At 37.5% G+C, this 20,216-nt stretch overlaps 1 protein-coding gene across 1 annotated transcript in view; it reads right to left on the bottom strand.

The window, feature by feature from the left end:
• MYO5C (myosin VC) overlaps positions 1-20,216 on the bottom strand; it is a 142,649-nt gene that overhangs the window by 17,316 nt on the left and 105,117 nt on the right. Inside the window, exons 27-36 of the mRNA XM_044660046.1 lie at positions 18,199-18,292; positions 17,677-17,740; positions 17,496-17,576; positions 14,668-14,848; positions 11,405-11,498; positions 7,983-8,046; positions 6,513-6,681; positions 2,057-2,144; positions 922-1,020; positions 204-358 (exon numbers count right to left, since the gene is read on the bottom strand). Of these exons, the coding sequence (XP_044515981.1) occupies positions 204-358; positions 922-1,020; positions 2,057-2,144; positions 6,513-6,681; positions 7,983-8,046; positions 11,405-11,498; positions 14,668-14,848; positions 17,496-17,576; positions 17,677-17,740; positions 18,199-18,292 (1,089 nt within the window). The remainder of the gene's footprint in view (positions 1-203; positions 359-921; positions 1,021-2,056; positions 2,145-6,512; positions 6,682-7,982; positions 8,047-11,404; positions 11,499-14,667; positions 14,849-17,495; positions 17,577-17,676; positions 17,741-18,198; positions 18,293-20,216) is intronic.

Genomic DNA, 20,216 nt, shown 5'->3' with positions numbered 1-20,216 from the left:
TTTCATTATGGTTTACAAGTATTTTCTTCGTCACAATACCATGAGGTTGAATGTAAGCAGATGAGAAATTAGCCCAGAGAACCTGATGACTTTCCCATAGTCTGACACTGGATTAAGTCTTAGAGATGGAATTTTAAAATTGAACCTAAGTCAGAACCTAGGAAAGAGTTCCCGACATTTTTGTGAGGAAATGTTATTCCTACCTTAGTGACCCGCTTGATGCCATTAATGGTAACATTCATGAAGGACTTCAGCATGCTGGCATCATTTAGGGAGTCTGCATAACGTACACACATGAAGAGGATATGAGCTGGCAGGCCTGGAATCATATTCACAACCACACCACGTGGCTTCAGATCTGAGGGACAGGGAAGGGAAGAAAAGTAAAATTTTCAAAGTATGAATTCATCTATTTAGTATTTGTTCAAGTAATGGTTAATTTCTTTTAATGTGACTGACTGCAAGGGTATTTGTTGTTTTTTTTCATGCTTAGAGTCTGCTTACTCTTTCCCTGGTTTGTAGACATGGGGACCACTGACTTCTCATGCTCTTTTTGTACCACAAATTCCCTCAATTTAAGGCCTGAGCAGGGGTCTGAAGTCTTACATCATTCCACTTCCCCATAAAAGTGGGGAGCTGTACACAAGCAGCTATGACATCCATTATAGGGAGTCTGTGAGTCACGAGAGACTCCTAGACAAGATTTGTCTCTTAGTCTTTGTTCCTAGTTGGACTCAGTCCCATGGCTAAATGGGGCTGTGAGAAGGGAGAAAAGGCAAAGGGAAGAACAATAAAGGAAGAAGGTAGAGAGGAAAGAATGTGAAGCATCTCTTTGGTGATCAATCCCTGATCATGTGGGTTTTGTCCAATATTTAAATTCCCAAGTTTAATGAGAAAATACCAAGTCCCCAAGAAAGGTACCAAGAATGAGATTTTGCACGAGCTTGACTTCATCTTCCTTCTTATACTCCATCATTCCTATGTACTCCTTGGGTTCCGAAGAAGTATATATTTCATTAGCTGGAAATAGAATTCCATAGTCAGAAAGCACACAAATCTAGTATCAGACAGTATATTCAAAAACAAAACGAGTGGAAACTATCTCCTTTTCCCCCATTGTGGCTGGTTCGGATATGGACACTCTCCAGCTTTCAGAGAGTCAAGGGCAAAGGCTTGGGAGAAGATTACAATTAAGGGGGTGAGAATCACAGATTTAGAGTTAATGGCACCAAAAGGCTACTTCAACCCAAAACTGAACAAAAAGGAACAGAAAAGCCAGCAAATATTGGGGAGAAGAAGGGGTGGGAGAATTAGGAAAAAGTCAGAGAAGCCATAGAAGGGGGAAAACATCCATTCTGAGTTGTTAGCAGTTTCTCATGCAGTGAACGAGTCAAGAAGAATGAAGGACAAGAAAAGGTCATTGGATCAATACTTCTTTCCACATTGTGCACAAACAAGGAGGAAAACCTAATTATGTTGGGCAGCCAATATTCAGGACAAAATATCTATTTCTTTGATTTCCCCACCTCCTTCTAATTACCTTTTTTGGAGGATATTCTCTGTGAATATGTATGTGTATATAAGAGATTAAGGATGAAATGCAGAACAGTTCATTTTAGTCCTTGTTCATTACTCTGGTTTAAAAAATGTTTTGATAAAGGAAGAGGTTAAAATTATTATGTGGTTGTCTTTATAAACTGGTCAATTGGGTACCTACAGATATAGTAAGTTCTGAAGAGTGTTGGGTGAGACTGCCTTCCTTAGATATTTCCCTTCTAGTCTATCAGAGCACCTGAAAGTCTATCATTAAAAATTTATTCCTTTTTAGTTTTGAAGATTTTAAGAGTTATATATTAAAATGCAAATGCAAAGGAAGGGTATCATCCTTAGCAGGCACTATTAGGGAATTTATTGATAGCTAGCTGAGAGAGCAAGGTCAACTAAAAATAGGAAAATGCATCCGTCTCCCTCCCTTCTTCCTCTCTTCTCTCTCTTCTCTCTTCTCTCTCCTCTCTCCTCTCTCCTCTCTCTCTCTCTCTCTCCTTGCCATTCTTACCTTTCTCCATTGTCTTGGTGAGAGTCTTGATCTGATCTTGCAGCTTTTTAATTATTCTATCCTTCATATCTAATTCTTCCTCAAGATCCTATAATAATAAAAGAATTATTGAATTATAATAAATAATATATAATACAACATAATATAAGATACAATAAATCATAAATAACATAAATAATAAATGAATTATTGAATTATAAGCATTATATATATTTTAAGAATATATGGTTTTATTTGACCTAAAATGTTACATACCAAGGCCTGCTAAGCTCAGGCAGTAGAACTTAGAAAGTCAGCTTTTTGATGAATTTAAAATACAAATTCATCATTATTTATTCTACAAGTTTTGGTGTACATAAATTCAAGAGCAACACAAGCCTTCACAAGGTTCTGATAAAAATATTTGAGAAGATTCTCCCCACCCTCATGATTAAATGAGGGAAGAAGACCAAGGACCAAACACTGTATAAGTGGCTGTACTTCTCAATACCTCTCTTTCCATCTGCATTCACAATACTCACTCTTATCCTGAGCTCACCATAGTGGATAGGCTAACCAGATCAATTCAACCCTATCTTCAATATGTGGTTCCCCTAAATGCTTCAGTGCAATTGCTGATTTTGTCAATCTCCTTTTGATTCAACTGCCCCTTGCAGCCTTCATGATATATATATATGCATATATATATATATATATATACACATACACATACACACACATATACACTTATATATGATAGGGTTGGCTTGACCCAAGGACAAAGAAGCACTGGATTAAGGCTGAATCTGTTTAACATAAGCAACAGATGGGTGTCTGGGATTTCTCAAGGCCCTGGAAATGTTTGGGTTTTTAGTACTGCATTTTCATAAACAATGTTCTGTGGGAAAGAAACGCCTCCTAAATATGATGTAATGACTCGGCACTCTATCCTCTATTTAAATCAAAGTCTATGAATAATAAATTGAGGCTGTATGTAACTTCCTCCTGACCCCACCTTAGTTCACTTCAGTGATGGGAACCCTGATAACAAATGGGACTTGTTATCAATATATCCCAATATGCCCCCCCCACACACACACACCCCTACACCCCTCCCAATATATCCCAGGGAAGAATTCCTTTAGGAAAGGAAAAAGTACTTAGGAAATTCAAAGGAAAGCATTTCTCATTAGCTTAATTCAAATCTCTCTAGTGCTTCCACAGCTTTGGCAACATGAATATATTGAGCTTGAACGTCCCTTATGCAGAGATGGCAAGGGGGGAACCTGTCTCTATCACTACCTATGTAACGAGTTATTTAAATTCTCTGGCTCTCAAGTATGCTTATCTATAAAATATAGAAGTTGGCAGCAGAAGACTTCCATGGTCCCTTCCAACTCTAGATTTATGTCCCATGTTGTGCAATAAGATATCTATATTCTCTGCCACTGCCATACCACCTAACTTCTCCATTTCCTATACCATACTGATAAAAAAAAAAGAGTCAAGACTCAGTAGTAGCAAAAACATCTTATAGATTTTCTTTTGGTGAAATATAGAATTTGTTTCCATTGGTCTAGGAACAATTTGTGAGCTTATGTTTCCCTGGTCCAGCGACTACTTCTTGGACAGTGTTTGTTACCCATTTTTTAGCAGGATTAGGGCTAAAAAAGCCTTTCCAGATTTGGCTATCCTTACTCAGAGTCCATGCCAGAGAAATGAAGGCACCTTGAAAGTCAGAAAGATGCAGAAGGGGCAGCTGGGTAGCTCAGTGGGTTGAGAGTCAGGCCTAGAGATGGGAGGTCCTAAGTTCAAATGTGACCTCAGACACTTCTTCCCAGCTGTGTGACCCTGGGCAAGTCACTTAACCCCCATTGCCTAGCCCTTACCACTCTTCTGCCTTGGAGCCAATACACAGTACTGACTCCAAAACAGAAAGTAAGGGTTAAAAAAAAAAAAAAAGAAAGAAAGATGCAGAGATTACGGAGGTTCTCAGAACACTCTGAGAATTACTGACAAACGGACACACTATATGAACTCACAGAAATATAGAGGCAAAAATACATTCCCAAATAAAAGGTATAAATAAGAAAATCCATACTTACTATCATGCACACTCTGATATTTTTTCATTCATACAGACAACCATTGATTTATACATACATAAATACAAAAAAACACCTGTGTGTGATATAGCAGTAAGAGGTTTAGATATATAGCTGAGTCCTAGAGTTGAATCTCATATATATATATATATATATGCATATCTTTATATATATGCATATCTTTATATATATACACATATACATACACACACACACACACACACACACACTTCTGAGAGCTTGGGAAAATTACTACCACTTTCCCCTTCAGGCTTCATTTTTTTCATTTACAAAATGAGAGGATCAGACTAAATGATCTCTAGAGTCCCTTTTGGTTCCAGATTCTAAAGCTATATCAATGGAAAGTGATTAAGTTGTTTTGTTTTTTTAAAAACAAAACTAAATTTATTTATACATTAATGTTGAGGGCTGAACTAGAGTTGAACAAAGAAAGAAAAGAAAAACATCAGAAGAAAAGGAAAACAGTCTGTGATAGAGAACTGGACAGAAGAGAGAAGGCAGGCCTTCAGGAAGGAAAAGGCTACATGCACACACACACACACACACACACACACACACACACACACACACACACGATGAAGACGAAAGAAGCTGGGCAGTCAGGGTCAGGGGTCTTGGCTGGTCACCTGCTTCATGTAGGTTTCCAGCAGGTACTTTTTAAAGGCTGTAGGGTTTGTCCAAAGCTCAGCAGCATGTGTGTCCAATGGACTATCAATACTGGGTTCTCCCAGCAGGCTCTGGATAGAGAGTAGAATGGCCCTGACATCATACAGAGCTGACCACTTGTCTTTGAAAATGTCCAAACAGATATTGCCTTGGGTGTCCACATTAGGATGACAGCAGGGTGTGACAAATTTCACTGTGGTAGCATTATATTATATATGCCCTCTTTAAAAAATTATTAAGATAAGAAAGCAGCTAGGTGGCTCAGTAGATAGAGAACCAGGCTTAGAGATGGGAGATTCTGAGTTCAAATCTGGTCTCAGATTTCTTAGCTGAGTGACTCTGGGCAAATCACTTAATACTCATTGCCTAGCCCTTAGCACTCTTCTGCATTGGAACCAATACATGGTATTAATTCTAAGACACAAGTCAAGGGTTTTTAAAAAAACACATTAAGATATGCACAGATATACAGCTATACCCACAGAAGTCACCTTAAAATGCGTATTGATAAATACTCTTCACAGATTGCTAGGTATCCCCTAAAGGGAATCCAGTAAGCAGCTTCATTTATGTATGGTGGAGAACTAGCCCAGAGATACACTGACTAGCTGCTAATGAGATTCTACCCCTATTTCAGGATCATCTATGAAGGGGCTATGCCTGAGTCAGCTAGAGCTGACTCAACGTGAGCATTTACAGCTTGGTAACTGGCACACTACAGATCAGGTCTTGATTTCTTATTTTGTTGACTGTACTTTAGAAAGTGATGGAGAAAATTCTAATAATGCAGATTAAATTTAAAATGGTGTCACGTACACATTTTTCCCCCAACAGAAATAGAGTTGATTGTGAAACATTTACCAGCACTCCTCTCCCTTATGGTCTTATCTAACTGGTACCTACAGATTCCAGAATGGCTCTGAAACCAGAGTCTATGAATATCTATGTAAGAAGGGAAAGAAATGTTTTAGGGACTTGCTGACATAAAAGGTATTTGCTTCTTTGGTGAATCAGGGATGATGGTTGTGTTTTGGGACATCTTGTTTTTAAGACAGCACAAGGAATCGTTAGAATGGTAGATCTGCAATGGACTTTGGAGATGAATTCATCTGCTCCCCTCATTTTATAGATGAAGACACTGAGGACCATCGAGGGGAGACGTCTTGTTTGTGGTCACAAAGTTAACTGGTGGCAGAATTAGGAATAGAAAAAAAATTTTCTCTTTCAAATCCATTGCCCTCTACTCTATATCATACTACCTTCCTTCACTCCCATTTAGCTACCTCTTCACTTCCAGCAGGGGTTATTAACATTTTTTTTGGGTCATGGAACCCTTTGGCAATCTGGTGAAGCCTATGAATATGTTTTTAGATTTATAAAAATCATGTTTTTAACTGCATGAAATAAAATACACAGGATTACAGAGGAAATCAAAGATTAGTGGAAATAAAGATGTAATTATTGCTCTACCTAGTTCAAGAATTTACTGACATCTCTATCTATATCCCTCCACCAGTTAAGAATCACAGAAATTAGGCAGAATTCTTATTCTCCACCTCAGCATTCCAAGGCATTCTCATCTTTGGACTGAGGTCCCTACTCAGTAACTTGCCGTATTAAAAATCATGGTACTAATGGTATATAAATTTTAAGTCTCACAATGAACAAATGCTAAAAGTTCTTACCTTGTTTTCCATATTGAGACGAGAGGCTTCTTGCTTGAAACTGCTCTTTACTTCACTTTCTGTTTCAAATTTTTTCTTCAAGTGATCACTGGTTTCTCGCATTTCCCTAATGGTGCTGATCAATTTCTCTTTTTCTTTGGTGTGTATTTCATTCTGGACTTCCATGGTTCTAAAGAAAAGGGGATTTGTACTGTTAGACCATCATGGTGATCTCACTTATTAGGTCCAGAACTCATATTTACTTTGATGGAAAAGTCCTTCTGATGTTCCACTCAAAAAGCAGAACTATAGCTTGAAACTGGGGTTAGGAAAAGAAACTGAGAGAGTTTGGACAAAAATGTATTTATTTCCTTACACCTTTCTTATAACTCTCTGTTACAAGAATCCCTCTGTCCTCCACTGTCTCCGATCCCAACTGTTTATGTTACCATAATTATACCTAATTCTCATCATTATAATCAGTCAGGCAAAGAGAATTAGGCAAATGCCTACTGTGTTCCAGGGATGGTGCTAACCACCTGGGATACAAAGAAAAACAAAAAATAGTTTCTGCTCTGGAGAGACTCATAGTCTAATGCAGACAATAACAAGCAAATAACAACATAGAAATAAGATGTTAAGAATAAATTTAAGACAGTCTCAGAGAGAAGGCACTAAGATTAAGGATGACCAGGAAGGCTTATTGTAGAGGTAGTACTTCAGCTGAGCCTTGAAGGAAGTCAGAGAAGCTAGGAGGGAGAGTATTATTCTAGGCATAAGGGACAGGCAGTGAAAACATATAGAGTTGGGAGGTGGAATATCATTGGGGAGTAAGATTTAAAGTAACTAGAAGGTCAGAAGGGACCAAATTATGAAGGGCTTTAAAAGTCCAACAAAACATATTATATAGTTTTAAAACTGTCATTCCTTTTACTCCCTAGGATTAGTTCAGTTAGCTACTTCAACAAACATTTATTAAGCACCTTCTGTGTATAAGGCAAAGAATTCAGAATGGAAGATAAAGAAAACAAAAGAAAAGCAAGTGAAGAGGATAAAAGGAAAAATATCTTAGTATGGTACTCTGACAGCTAAAAAGAGGTGGGTGCCATGTAGCTCCTTGGAGAGAGAGAGAGAGAGGACCAGAATGATACTTCATTCTTTCCCATTTTAATTCAAGTCCTGGTTTTTCTCTAATCCTACTAATGGAGTCATGTGTGAAGAAAACCTCTTTCCTGGAAATAAATCACATCGTTTTGTTTCACTGGGGAAATTATTGGCTTTTATATTGAGCAATCAATACCAAGTGTTGTACACATGGGATTCCACCAGAGGGCCACTTTGCTTCTTTGTAGGAATGTAGGAATGTCTTCTGGTGTAGCCTAAAACCACAATTTTATATAATGCCACAGTCCTCAATCTTATTATTCCTTGAAAATTTTGCTTTTCTTCATTTATTTAAGGAAGGAAAAACTACAGGATCACAGAACTTACCTCCTTTGTGTGCCTTCTTCTTCCAGATTGCGGTGTAACTGACTAGATAGCTCCTCTATTTTTCCTATAATGAGAAGAATTTTAGTTCTTTCATTTGGGCACTGGTGACTAATACTGTTTTTTATTTTTATTTATTTAATTTTATTTTTATACCTTTACCTTCCATTTTAGAATCAATACTGTGTATAGGCTCCAAAACAGAAGAGTGGTAAGGGCTAGGCAGTGAGGATTAAGGGATTTTCCCAGAGTCACACAGCTAGGAAGTGTCTGAAGCTAGATTTGAACAATGGACCCCTCTGCTCTAGGTGTGATTCTCAATCCACTGAGTTACCTGGCTGTGCTTGGGAGTAATACTTTTTAAAATTTTTAATTAGATGCCCATGTGTTATACCTGACAAAATTGTTTACATAATAATATTCACCAAACTTTTCCATTTCTTATATATTTAGTATTTATAAAATAACCAGTAAACAATTATGAGTTCTACAAATGACTGTCATTCAAGTAAAATTTATGTGTCTATCATAAGGAAAGAAATCTTGATATAACTCATTTTAAAATCATGGATGCACACAAATTGAAGCTATTTTTCATAGCTTCAAACCCTAAAGACAAAAACATCCATAATGATGTAAACAAATCCTGTGTCTGGTAAATGTTATTTTGGCTAAGTAGGAATTTCTCCCATCTCTATCTTCCTTGTGAAGTTTCCCCTGATTTATGTAGCTAGAGGTGTCTTCCTTCCCTAAATGTTTATAATTCTGGGTTGGACTTCTATCCATTTATCACATTAGGTCTTAAATTATGATTATTTGTGAACCTGTTTTATCTCTTTGCCAAACTGTAAGTTCTGTAAAGCATAGGACTATATTTTGGCTCATTTTTGTGTTTTACTAAGCATACTACCTTTATCAGCACTAAGTACTTAAAGAATCTTTGTTTAATTTAATATTAGCGAAATACAATAAATTTTACAAAGAAGAAACGAGAAGGAACTGTTGTTCTAGGCCTGATTTTGACGAATAAAATGGAGCTGACTTCTTAAGAAGAAATGATGGAAAACTGCTAAAGAAGTGACCAAGTTTAGAAAATTAAGAAGAGAGATATTAGGCATATTTTGACACCAATTTTGATACTAGAAAAGAGGATTTTAAAGAGTTCACAGGAAACATAAATGGGATCTTATGGTCTAAAATTCTAAAGGGGAAGTCTTCTCCTTATGATGTGCAGTTAAGAATGAAATTCTGAAGACACAAACACAAATTAATTCACTAAGGAAGAAACATGGATGTCCAAGAAGATTAATGGAGTCACACAGAGAACTCATCAATGAACTAAGATTTTTAGAGGCTTGTTAAGAAGGGAGAAGGGCAATTAACTGAGGGAAGATAACAAAAGAATAACAGGACCTCTAAGCATGTTAAGAATTCTAAAGCCCAAAACAAGCTGAGCCTTGACTTTAATGACAAAGACAACAAAAAACACCTCTTATTTAAAAGCTTTTTAGGGGGCAAGGAGAAGATCAAAGAAGGAATAGGGCTGTTACTTAGAATAGAATTATGTTAATGGCAAAGAAGAGAAAGAATGAGCAGTTCTTAATTTGCTTCTCTTTTCTCTGTGAAGAAAAACTCTCAGACTGGGAAACAAAAAATTTAGCAGATACTTGGAACCCAATAAAATTGTGGAGATGGTTATGAGGAGAAATAGGAAAATGTGGGGGAGAGAATAAACATTTATGTTGCACCTACTATGTGCCAGGCACAACAACCCTGAGAGGTAAGTGCTCTTACTACCATTTTACAGTTGAGAAACCTGAGACCAGAAGAGGTTAAGTAAATTGCCCAGGGTTACATAGTGTTTAAACCTAGATTTGGTTACAGATCTTCTTCACTCCAGGCCTAATCTATTGGGCCACCTACCTTTTATATAAATACATAAATTTGTTGTCATTTTAGTTGTATCTAATAGGCTCCATTTGGAGTTTTCTTGGCAAATATACTGGAATAGTTTGTCATTTCCTTCTCCAACTCATTTTATAGATGAGGAAGTGGAGGCAAACAGGGTTAAATGACCTACCCAGAATCACACAGCTAATAAATGTCTAAGGCCAGGTTTGAACTCAGGAAGATGAGTCTTTCTGACTCCAGGTCTGGCATTCTATTCATTGTACCACCTACCTACCCCTAAAATACACAAAACAGCCCTTAATAAGCCCAGAGTACTGAAAAAAATTAGATGAGACTTCTAGGTCATAGTTGATTTCTGAAAGGCCATAGAGAAGGGGCAAGATAATGCAGGTCTAAAAATGAGCAAGATATTAGGGCTTTAAACTTTTAGGGAGACCCTTGTGATTTCTGTATGCTTTAGGGTTCTCTAGTCTGTAAACCCAGGTCTATTTATTTAAAATTCAGAGCTCTTTCCCTTGTACTACAATTGCCTCTCTGCCTTCATGGTCTTGTGACATCTGTGAGAGGAAAGCAGTGAGTGACACCAAGCCAAAGTCCTGATGTGGAGGACCCCAAGGTCAGTGGCAGGCCTCACTGCTCAACAACTTAACAACACACATGTGGAATGAAGAGGCACTCCAAGGGCCTGGGAATGTTAGCAGATGCCAGCTCAATAGGAATCTCATCTCTGTGACATGAAAGCCAAAGAAGTTAATAATTCTCATGCTTTACAAGGACCTGGATGGAGGGATGGAGGGATGGAGGGAGGGAGGAAAGGAGGGAGGGAGAGAGGCAGGGAGAGAGNATATATGACCTTAAACAAGGCACTTCATCTGTGCTATCGAATAATACCTTACATATAAATATATAAAAATTAAAAATATACAAATAGGGATAATACCTAATATATAAAATAGGAATAATAAACTAGTATTACATACGTCACATGGTTATTTTAAGGATCAAATGAGAGAACATACACAAAATATATTGTAACCATGAAGCACTATGTAATGCAAGCTATTTATTGCCAATCAATTATCCCCAAGATTTTCCAATATGTTTTTCCTTTGTAAAGAAAGAATTCTTTATATGTAACTTTGCAGTGCCCAGATGATTTTTTCTAAGAGTTGTTTAGGATATGGGAGCAAAAGGAATTTTCCTAGTTTAGCTGCTTCACAGACAATAAATAAAACTATGATTTCGTTATAGCAAGGGTTTCAGAGGATTAAAAGCTATGACATTCAAGAGTTACAATTTTCATATTGCATAGCAGGAGTCACAATTTGGAATTCTTAAGAATTTTTCCTTCTTTTAGAACCAACTTTACTAATGCATACACTTCAAGCTTTGTTTCCATTTGTTTTTCTTTGGTTTCAAGTTAGGTTATCTTCTCTCCTCCCCACTTCCCCCAGTCATTTCCCTGTGGTAGAAAAGTATGTTGTTTTTTAAGAAGAACATAACATCAAAGTTACCTCTCATTTTTTCACTCTGTTCAGTTAGATGGATTTCAAGATCATGTTTCTGCTTCTCAAGTTCTGAAATCTGCTGCTTAAAGTCTGGAATCATCTTCACAGAAGGTTAAAGAAGGAACATTAGAATATTAACACAATTAAATAGGCAGTAAACACATAAATAAATACCTGAGTTATTCTGCAAGAAAACTCAGGAAAATTTAAAGTTCTTTATGCAGCTTAATATAAATTATTCTGTTTGGCCAGTCATTTACATTTTCATCCTGCTCTAGGCAATTTTTTAAAAAGCCATAGGAAATAATAAGGTACTGTAGGATAGTAGTTCTCAATTTTTTTCATCTCCATCCCACTCTCATTGGTTTCTTTGATATGCTGTGTCCCACACATCTCTAAGGAGACCAGAACTGAAGGAGGAAAATTTATATACCAAGGGAAAAGCGGCTTATGAGATCCCATACAGTGTTCAAGAAGGGACTGAAGTAACACTACTCTACTAGGAACGAGAAGCATCTTAAGTTGAGGGAATAAAGCAGAATTACCTTCTTCTTCTTTCTATCACCCCCAAAACATGAGAACTAGTCTATGAAATTCCCTAGAAATTCACCAATGAATACTATTTTGAGAACCAGATAGAAGATCAGGAAGCTTTCTAGAGAGAGCTTTAAGGAGAATATACTAGACACGGGATAAAGCCTGAGCAAAGGCACAAAGACTAGAGAATACAGAGCATGTTCAGAGGGCAGAGCAGTCTAGTTTGGTCTATGTGTAAGGCGTTGTACTTTTAGCAAAGATTTTTGTTTTAATGACATTGTTCTTACCCTCAAGAGTTTATGATCTATTATAGTCATCTTCTGAATTTATTATTCATATAAGGTGGAGGTCCACAAGCCAAATGCTAGATGTTTCTCAATTTGAGAATCCTTCATTAGCAAAGAGGGCATGCTGTCCTAAGAGTGCCATTCTACTACTATCCGCACCTACATCTGGGGGATTTCAATACATGACAACTTCCTGCCAAAATGGGATAAGTGAAAATATTTCTCTCCTTTGCTCTATTGTCAATATATGACTGACCATCATACCCACTATCAGGCAGCCTTTCTGGACAAGTCTGGCTATGCCAATGATTTGTGAGAACAGATATTTGGGTCTTGTTGTGTGTATCTCCTCATATCACCTGTGCAAATCAAGCATTTCAGGTCTGTGTCTACAACATTCACAGAATCACATTACCAGGGATTTGGAGAGGATCCTAAAAGCCATACAGTCCAACCTGTTCATGGAAAGGAATCCCTCTAAAACATCTACTTGCCCAGGAGATGTTGCCTTGAAACAGTACCCACTTGGGGTCACTTCCCTTAGCTTGGAAATCATATCCACCCACATTGCTACTGACACAACCTTTTCTCCTTTAACTTAAACTCCTACTCCTGGGATGTTTTTTCCTTTTTTATTTTTTTAAAGAGTGCTCCTTCATTCTGCTACACCAAGACTTCAAATGGGTACTTCTCTCCTCTGATGAAACAGTCTTAAACCCTTCCTGCCCAGGAAGAGTCATCTGAGTATCAGCTGATAGACCTAGAGTAGAAGACTTTTTGTCTCTTCTTGTACCCCTCCTTAGCATAGTGCCAGACATACAGCAGAGGCTTAAGAAATGTTTATTAACAGACAGCCCTGCAGCTACATCTTCCTTAACACTGAAAAGGAAATTGCCTTTATTGCTTTAAAATTGTTGATCATATCTAGAGCCATTTTCTATTTACTGATTAAAAGGAACTAACAAACAAAAAAATATTGTTGATCATAAACCAAGTGATCACATGCAGTCCTTTAGATAGGTAACTACAACCATGATTTTTAGAAAAAGTTAGACTTAGATAGTAAACTTTGTATAAGAAATAATTATAACAATAGCATATTAACCATAGTATTAGAAAGGATATAGTTTTGTCTATTAGAATATCATAGCAACTAACTAGATTAAGAGCTTCTATTGGAGAAAGAAAAACTTAAGGTCTCTGTAATTATCTAGGGAAGCTGAAACTCATGCAGCAGGAAATAAGCTGTGCTCATCTGGAATGGTGAGTGTATCGCTAGCCTTATGAGATGATAGGAAAACAGTCTTGCTATGTCCAGGTATTATTTGATCTTGTGAAGATTCATACCCAGCATAGGCTGCTCAGAGTCTTATGATCAAAGACAGACTTCTCTGACTTAACTTTCCCCAGATTTAGTATGATGCCATTGAACTTATCTTAACTCTGTGCTAGAATTTATTAATTCTTATCAACTGTTATCAAATTGTTACCAAAATGTTATAATATGTTTTTTAACATACTCTGAACGTTTTGTTCTATCACTTATACTAATTAGCTGTCAAAATCCGAAAAAATAAACTGTTGAATATCTAAACGGGGTCTTTGCCACAGGCATGGGAATGGTGAGACCTCCAGCTCTAATTTGCCATAATTAAAGATGGATCTTCAGCTCAGAATGATGGCCCAGAGATTTCTTTATTTCTAATAACACCCAAGACTATTTATCCCCAGCTGCCTGTTTGTAGGCATACATAATGTAGTGGAGATTACAGTGGATTAGAGACACATGGGCAACAAAATTAGAATATTTGGGGTGTATTCCAGACTTCCTTGTGGACAAGTTATCTAACTGCTCAAGTTCCATTCCCTAATTTGTAAAAATTAGGAAAATAATGATTGCATAGCACTGTAGGCTTTACCACTTACTAGCTCACACTGTGTACAAATCATTTAATCTATCCAAGATTCACTTTCTTCATCTCAGGATTGAACAGAATAATAATAACTGTATGCAATCAAATAGCACTGTATGAGGCAGAGAATTTGCATGAGACAATCTGCAATTTTCTGATGACTTAGCATTGACCTAATTACTTTTTCACTGTCTCCACCATTTCTGACTTAGGCTACTGCTTTGAGAGCCTTTTTGTGACTTGCCTAGAGACTCTGTTTATTGTCACTCATAGACGATCACTCTGGCTTTATCCCAGCATGGAATTCTGGATGCTATTTCAGATCACAGCTTGGACCATATTTTTTCTCCCTACCTGCAAGACATCCTCTTTCCTACAGGCTTATTAATTACCCTCTGTCACTGACATGTCTTTGCCCTATTCCTGTGGAGAGCAGAATCCAACACCAACAGACTTATTTTATTTCACCATAGAATAGGAAGAAATGGTGGCCTGGATGCCCAATGTTATTACTAGACTGCTCATACGATACCATGTTTTCAGAGGTCAGTCTGGTAACTTCATGACGGATGCTCTCATTGATATCATTTTCTTCCCTAAACAATTTTTGTAAATGGTTAATTTCTTGACTGAGGTGCTCGACTTTAAAGTTCAGCGCTTCAATCTCTTTTTCATAGTTCTCCTTCTGAGACTGGAAATGGCTCTCCAACACTCTGTCAAAGAAAGGGGCAAATATTAAGCACTCGCAGCAGGTCAGGAATTGCGCTATGTTCTAGGGCCCCCAAGACAAAAATGGGACAGTTCCGGTGGTCAACAATGAAATGGTATTCCATCCAGGGAAGCCACCTATAAATGAAGGGCCATTGCTGGGGAAGGAAGCCTCTACAGAGAGGGAGATCAGAAAAGCTTCATGAAAGAGATATCACAAGATGAATTCTAAAGGAAAACTGGGAATCTGAAGAGTCAGCAGTGAGGAGGGAATCAGCTCCAGAAAAGAGAATGAGAATGTGGACCACAGAATATATTAAGGGTAGAAGTGAGCCTAGAAAGGTATAAGGCTAGAACAAAAATGTGATGGCTTTCAATGCCAGACAGAGGAGCTTGTATTTTATCAGAGAGGCAATTAAGAAGTCAATGGAGCTTTTTGCACAGGGGAGTGACATGGCCAGACATGTGTGTGCTTTAGGAAGAATATTCCTGGGGGCAGCTGAGTGGTTCAGTGGATTGAGAGCCAGTTATAGAGACAGAAAGTCCTAGGTTCAAATCTGACCTCAGACACTACTTAGCTGTGTGACCCTGGGCAAGTCTCTTAACCCCCATTGCCTAGCCCTTACCACTCTTCTGCCTTGGAACCAATACAGTGTATTTGCCCAGGGTCACACAGCTACAGTGTATTGGTTCCAAGGCAGAAGGTAAGGGTTTAAAAAAAAAGAATATATCTTTTGGTAGTTATGAAGAGGATAGACAGGAAAGGGGTAATACATTGTTTAGTCTTCAATGTTCATGTCTTTGCTCCATTAACCTTTTTTTACATCATATCAATGTGTACTGAGCATAGTGTAAGGAACACTAGACTCAGAGTCAAGAGACCTGGGTTTGAATCTCAGCTTTACAACTAACTAGCTGTATGATACTAGGTAAAGTCAGTTTGCCTAGAATTTATAAAAATGGAGATGGAGAGACAGTGTTGTATAATGGATAGAGTTCTGGGCTTAGAGTCAGGGAGATCTGGGTTCACATATTGCCTCTGACACCAGTTGTGTGCATGTAGATAGGTTTGGTCAAATTTGGTGAAAGAAGTTTTCCCACATTGGGAATGTCCACATAGATGGAGTCACAACTTAATGATATTTTAAATGGAGATGCTAAAACTTATATTATCTACCCCAGAAGGACAGTGTAAAAATTAAATGAAAAAATATATGTATTTTGTAAATATAAAACACTAGCTCCTTAGGCTTTAATTAATAATGTTAGGACTATAATTTCATTGTAGGGATTTCCTGGATGAGGAAACTGCTTCCACCAATGCAGGGAGCCATATTTTCTGTATCCTACAGTCTTCGAGTCAGGGCTGTAACCCAGATCTTTCATGACTTAGACGCCACCTCTCTATCCACTATGCCAAACTACCTTCCATTATTACTACTAATAATGTAAATTCAGTGAGATTATGTCAGAATCAAAGCCCACAGCTTGGGTCATGCCTCAAAGGACACTGACTGGGGCCATTAACTGGCATTCTTCAGTAATGGGCTCAGGATCATTAATTTTAAGACTACAGGTTACTTTTTTAGAATTTTAAGAATCATGTGATCTTCATCAGTGTGAGCAAAGTCCCCTCAGGGTAAATGAGATACTCCTTATACCTTAGGAGACAACTTTTCATGAGTTGGTGAGGCCAAAAATAAATGCATCACCATTTGGGTGATAAGCCTTTACTAACATAAACTATTTTCTTTTTGTTAAATACTATGTTTGGCCACACCAACGTTTTTCTTTAGTCTTTACTTCCTGTCTTAGTATCAATTCTTTTTTTTTTTAAAAAACCCTTACCTACTAAGTATTGTTTCCAAGGTAGAAGGCTAAAGCAATGTGGTTAAGTGACTTGCCCAGGATCACACAGCTAGAAGGTGCTAAAGCCAAATTTGAATCCGGGTCCTTCTGTTTTTAGACCTGGTGCTCTATCCATTGTGCTTCCTAGCTGCCCCCCACAGCAATTTATGAAGACTATCTACTGTTGTTGTTTTGTTTTTGCTTGGTTTTATCCCCCCTTTCCTTTCTGTCTTGGTAACAACTCTAAGACAGAAAGGCAAGGACTAGGCAAGTGTGGATTAAGTGACGTGCCCAGGGTCACACAGTTACACAGCTAGAAAGTGTCTGAGACCAGATGTGAACCCAGGAACTCCAGGCTCCTGGTACTCTATTCACTGTGCTACCTAGTTGCCCCTGAAAAATATTTGCTAATTCAAAGAGAAGTTGGCTGTCTGTATAAGTGAAGTGAATGTTCACACTAATGAAATTAGGTTCTTGAAGTACTGTAATAGATTTTGAAGATAATATGTTAAATCTTCTGTTTAAATATAAGATTTTTATTTCCTGAAGTACAAGGAAGATAAGGGAGGAGTAGAAAAGGAGAAAAAGAAAGAGAGGAGAAAGAAAAGAAAGATGAGAAAGAAGAAAAAGGAGGATGGAGAGGGGGAGACAGGAGGAAGAAGAATAAGACAAAGAAGAGGAAGAAGAAAAGAAAGAGTAGGAAGAGGAAAAGGAAAATGAAGAGAAAAGGAGAAAAAGAGAGGGAAGATTAGCAGGAGGTAGTCATAGAAGGAAGATGAGGGCAGTCTAACTGGTCTTCCTGACCTTGTTGCTTTCTTTAGGCCTTCATATGCAAACCAAAGTTCTCCATCTTCATTTAAATGTTCCAAATCTTCCACAGAAAGTCTGGAAAATAGAACCAAAAAAGAAATTAAATGACTTCCCCCTTTATATTTTCTTTTGTCATTTTTAAATGTCTTAAAAATGTTAAGTGGTATTAGTTTACCTGCTTCTTACATCTTCAATGTCATAGCTTTCCAGAAGTTGCCTGGTAATTTCTGACATTTTTTCTGAAAGGAAAATCAAAGTATAAATAGTTGGGAGACACAAGAGACCTGGAGTCAGGAAGACCTGAATTTAATTCCAGACTCAGATACTTAACTAGCTGTGGCCCTGAGCAAGTCACTTAATTTCTGTCTGCCTCAGTTTCCTCAATAGGAAAATAGGGATGATAATAATAATAATATCTATCTCCCAGAATGATCATGAGGCTTAAATGACATAATATTTTAAAAGAGCTTTGTAACCTTTAAAGTGCTATATAAGTGCTAATGATTATTTTTATTATTTTGGAAATGCAGGCTTGTGAGTTTTTCCTATCCTTTCATGTCCCAGCTCTCTATCCTCATATAGACAAACTATTCATTAAAGAATAAACGGTCCAATGCTCATGAAGTATCTCATTTCCACAACTCCACAGTAAACAAATTTCCATGCAAACAAACTAAGTGACTGGTGTTGCCATTACCTCTCATTTCTCGTTTTTGTGACTGGACATGTTTCTCCACGTTTATCTTCTGTGTCTGAAGTAGTTCTATCTCCTTCTGGAATTCACCAATCATCTGGATTTTAACAATGACCAAATTTTTAAAAAAAATTAGATTTGTTAAGGTCCTGGAGACACAAGATGCAAATGCATTTTAAAGGAATGTTAAAAACTTACTGCTCAGAGTTCAATATGAAGCACTCTGGCAATATAATCCCTAGGCCAGGGAAGAGAAAACTGTTGTTTATTTGTTCGAAATGTGTTTTGTAAATATAAATCTGGTTTGGTCATGAAGAATAAATAACAAAAGTTTTTGCCCAAATAAAGTCAGTTTCACTAACAATCAATTTGCTTAAGAGCTTTAGTGGAAACATGGAACATTATTAAACAACTGAAGAACAGACAGAGAAGGGGCACAGAAGGGAGAAAAAGTCACAAGGGACATTCCCATGTGGAGCACACAAAAGTACATTTCTGCACCCTAACCAAACACTCTTTCATGGAAGAGGAGGTGTCATAGGAACAAAGGCATGGGAAAGGCTATTATCCTATTATCTTCTTAAACTTTTAATTTCAGTCGGCACCAGGTGCAACCACTATCCTTACAATATGTAGTATACCAATTATGCATACTTACAGTATGTACAGTAATTATATATATATGTATATATATACTTTATGGTTTACAAAACACTTTCTTTCTAACAACTATAAAAAGGTGGAGACAGACCTCTATAAAGTGAGGGCCCCATATACCTGCTAGTTTTTCATAGTTAAATATTTTTGTTGGTTGGTTTTGTTTAGTATCTAGAAACACTAACATTAACAAGGTAGGTTAGAGGCTTCAGTTCAGCTGAAGACATTCAGAAACAGTCACATATAAGGACCACTATAAAATGTAAAAGAAATCACAGGATACAGTATCTTTGCCAAGGAAACCCCAAATGGAGCCATGAACAATCAGATATGATTGAAAAATGCTAGAACAGAGACCTTGTGCTGAAAGAGACCTCTGAGGCACTCTAAGAGGACTCCTGACCACAAGAAATTCCAGTTTCCATGATTAGGGTGGAGGGTGGGGTGAGCATCAGTGGGGTAGGTCTAGCTAGAAGAAGTAAGGGCTGGGAATCTAGCTAGGGAAAAGGAATTTGGCAGAAAGGGGTAGCCAAAAGAAGATGAATTCCATATGAATATCAGGGCAAAAAAGATCTAGAAAGTTACCTTAGGCATAGGCAGGTAAAAGATTGAATCCAAGAAAGTTAGGTGGGCAGGAAGAATCAAGTAGGTAGCATAAGTGTAGACAGCCAGGCAGGGTCTAGAATCAGACTCTAGAGAGTTAGTAAAAATAACACAAGCCAGCAGGAGATAATAAAAGCAAGCTCTCATAAAAGAGTAGATGAAGGTTTTCTTTACTCTGCCCTCTTTCCTACTCCCTACTCTGTGTGGAGAGTCTTCTCAGAACAATGGAGGTACAAACTGCAGTCAGAGAGAGACAGACCTGAAGGTACAACTTGCTCCTGAATAAGGAAAGAAAGAAAGAGCCTCTGTAGAAGTACTTAGACTATATTTAAGAGAATATGGAGGCAGCTAGGTGATGCAGTGGATAGAGGGTCAGCCCTAGAATCAGTAAGACCCGAGTTAAAATTTGGCCTCAGAAACTTACTAGCTGTGTGACCCTGGGCAAGTCATTTAACGCTCTTAGTCTTAGTCCCCTCATCTTTAAAATGAACTGGAGAAGGAAATGGCAAACCACTCCCATATCTTTGCTAAAAAAACAACAACAAAACCAAAGCAAACCCAAAAGAGGTCACAAAGAGTCAGGACTGAAAATGACTAAACAACAAAAATAACCATCAAGGTACTTCTGACTCCAAGTCCAGAATGCCATTCACTATGCTACTCTCAAACTATCCGTAGGGTATAAACCTTTGAATATTTTTCAAATAACTTGAAAAACACTTTTTTTAAAAAAAAGCCCTTAATTTCTGTCTAAGAATCAA

This window comes from Gracilinanus agilis, chromosome 2, assembly GCF_016433145.1.
Source record: "Gracilinanus agilis isolate LMUSP501 chromosome 2, AgileGrace, whole genome shotgun sequence".
Taxonomy (NCBI): Eukaryota; Metazoa; Chordata; class Mammalia; order Didelphimorphia; family Didelphidae; genus Gracilinanus; species Gracilinanus agilis.
The sequence above is the reverse complement of the archived record's forward strand: the minus strand, read 5'-3'. Positions and strand labels throughout refer to the sequence as shown.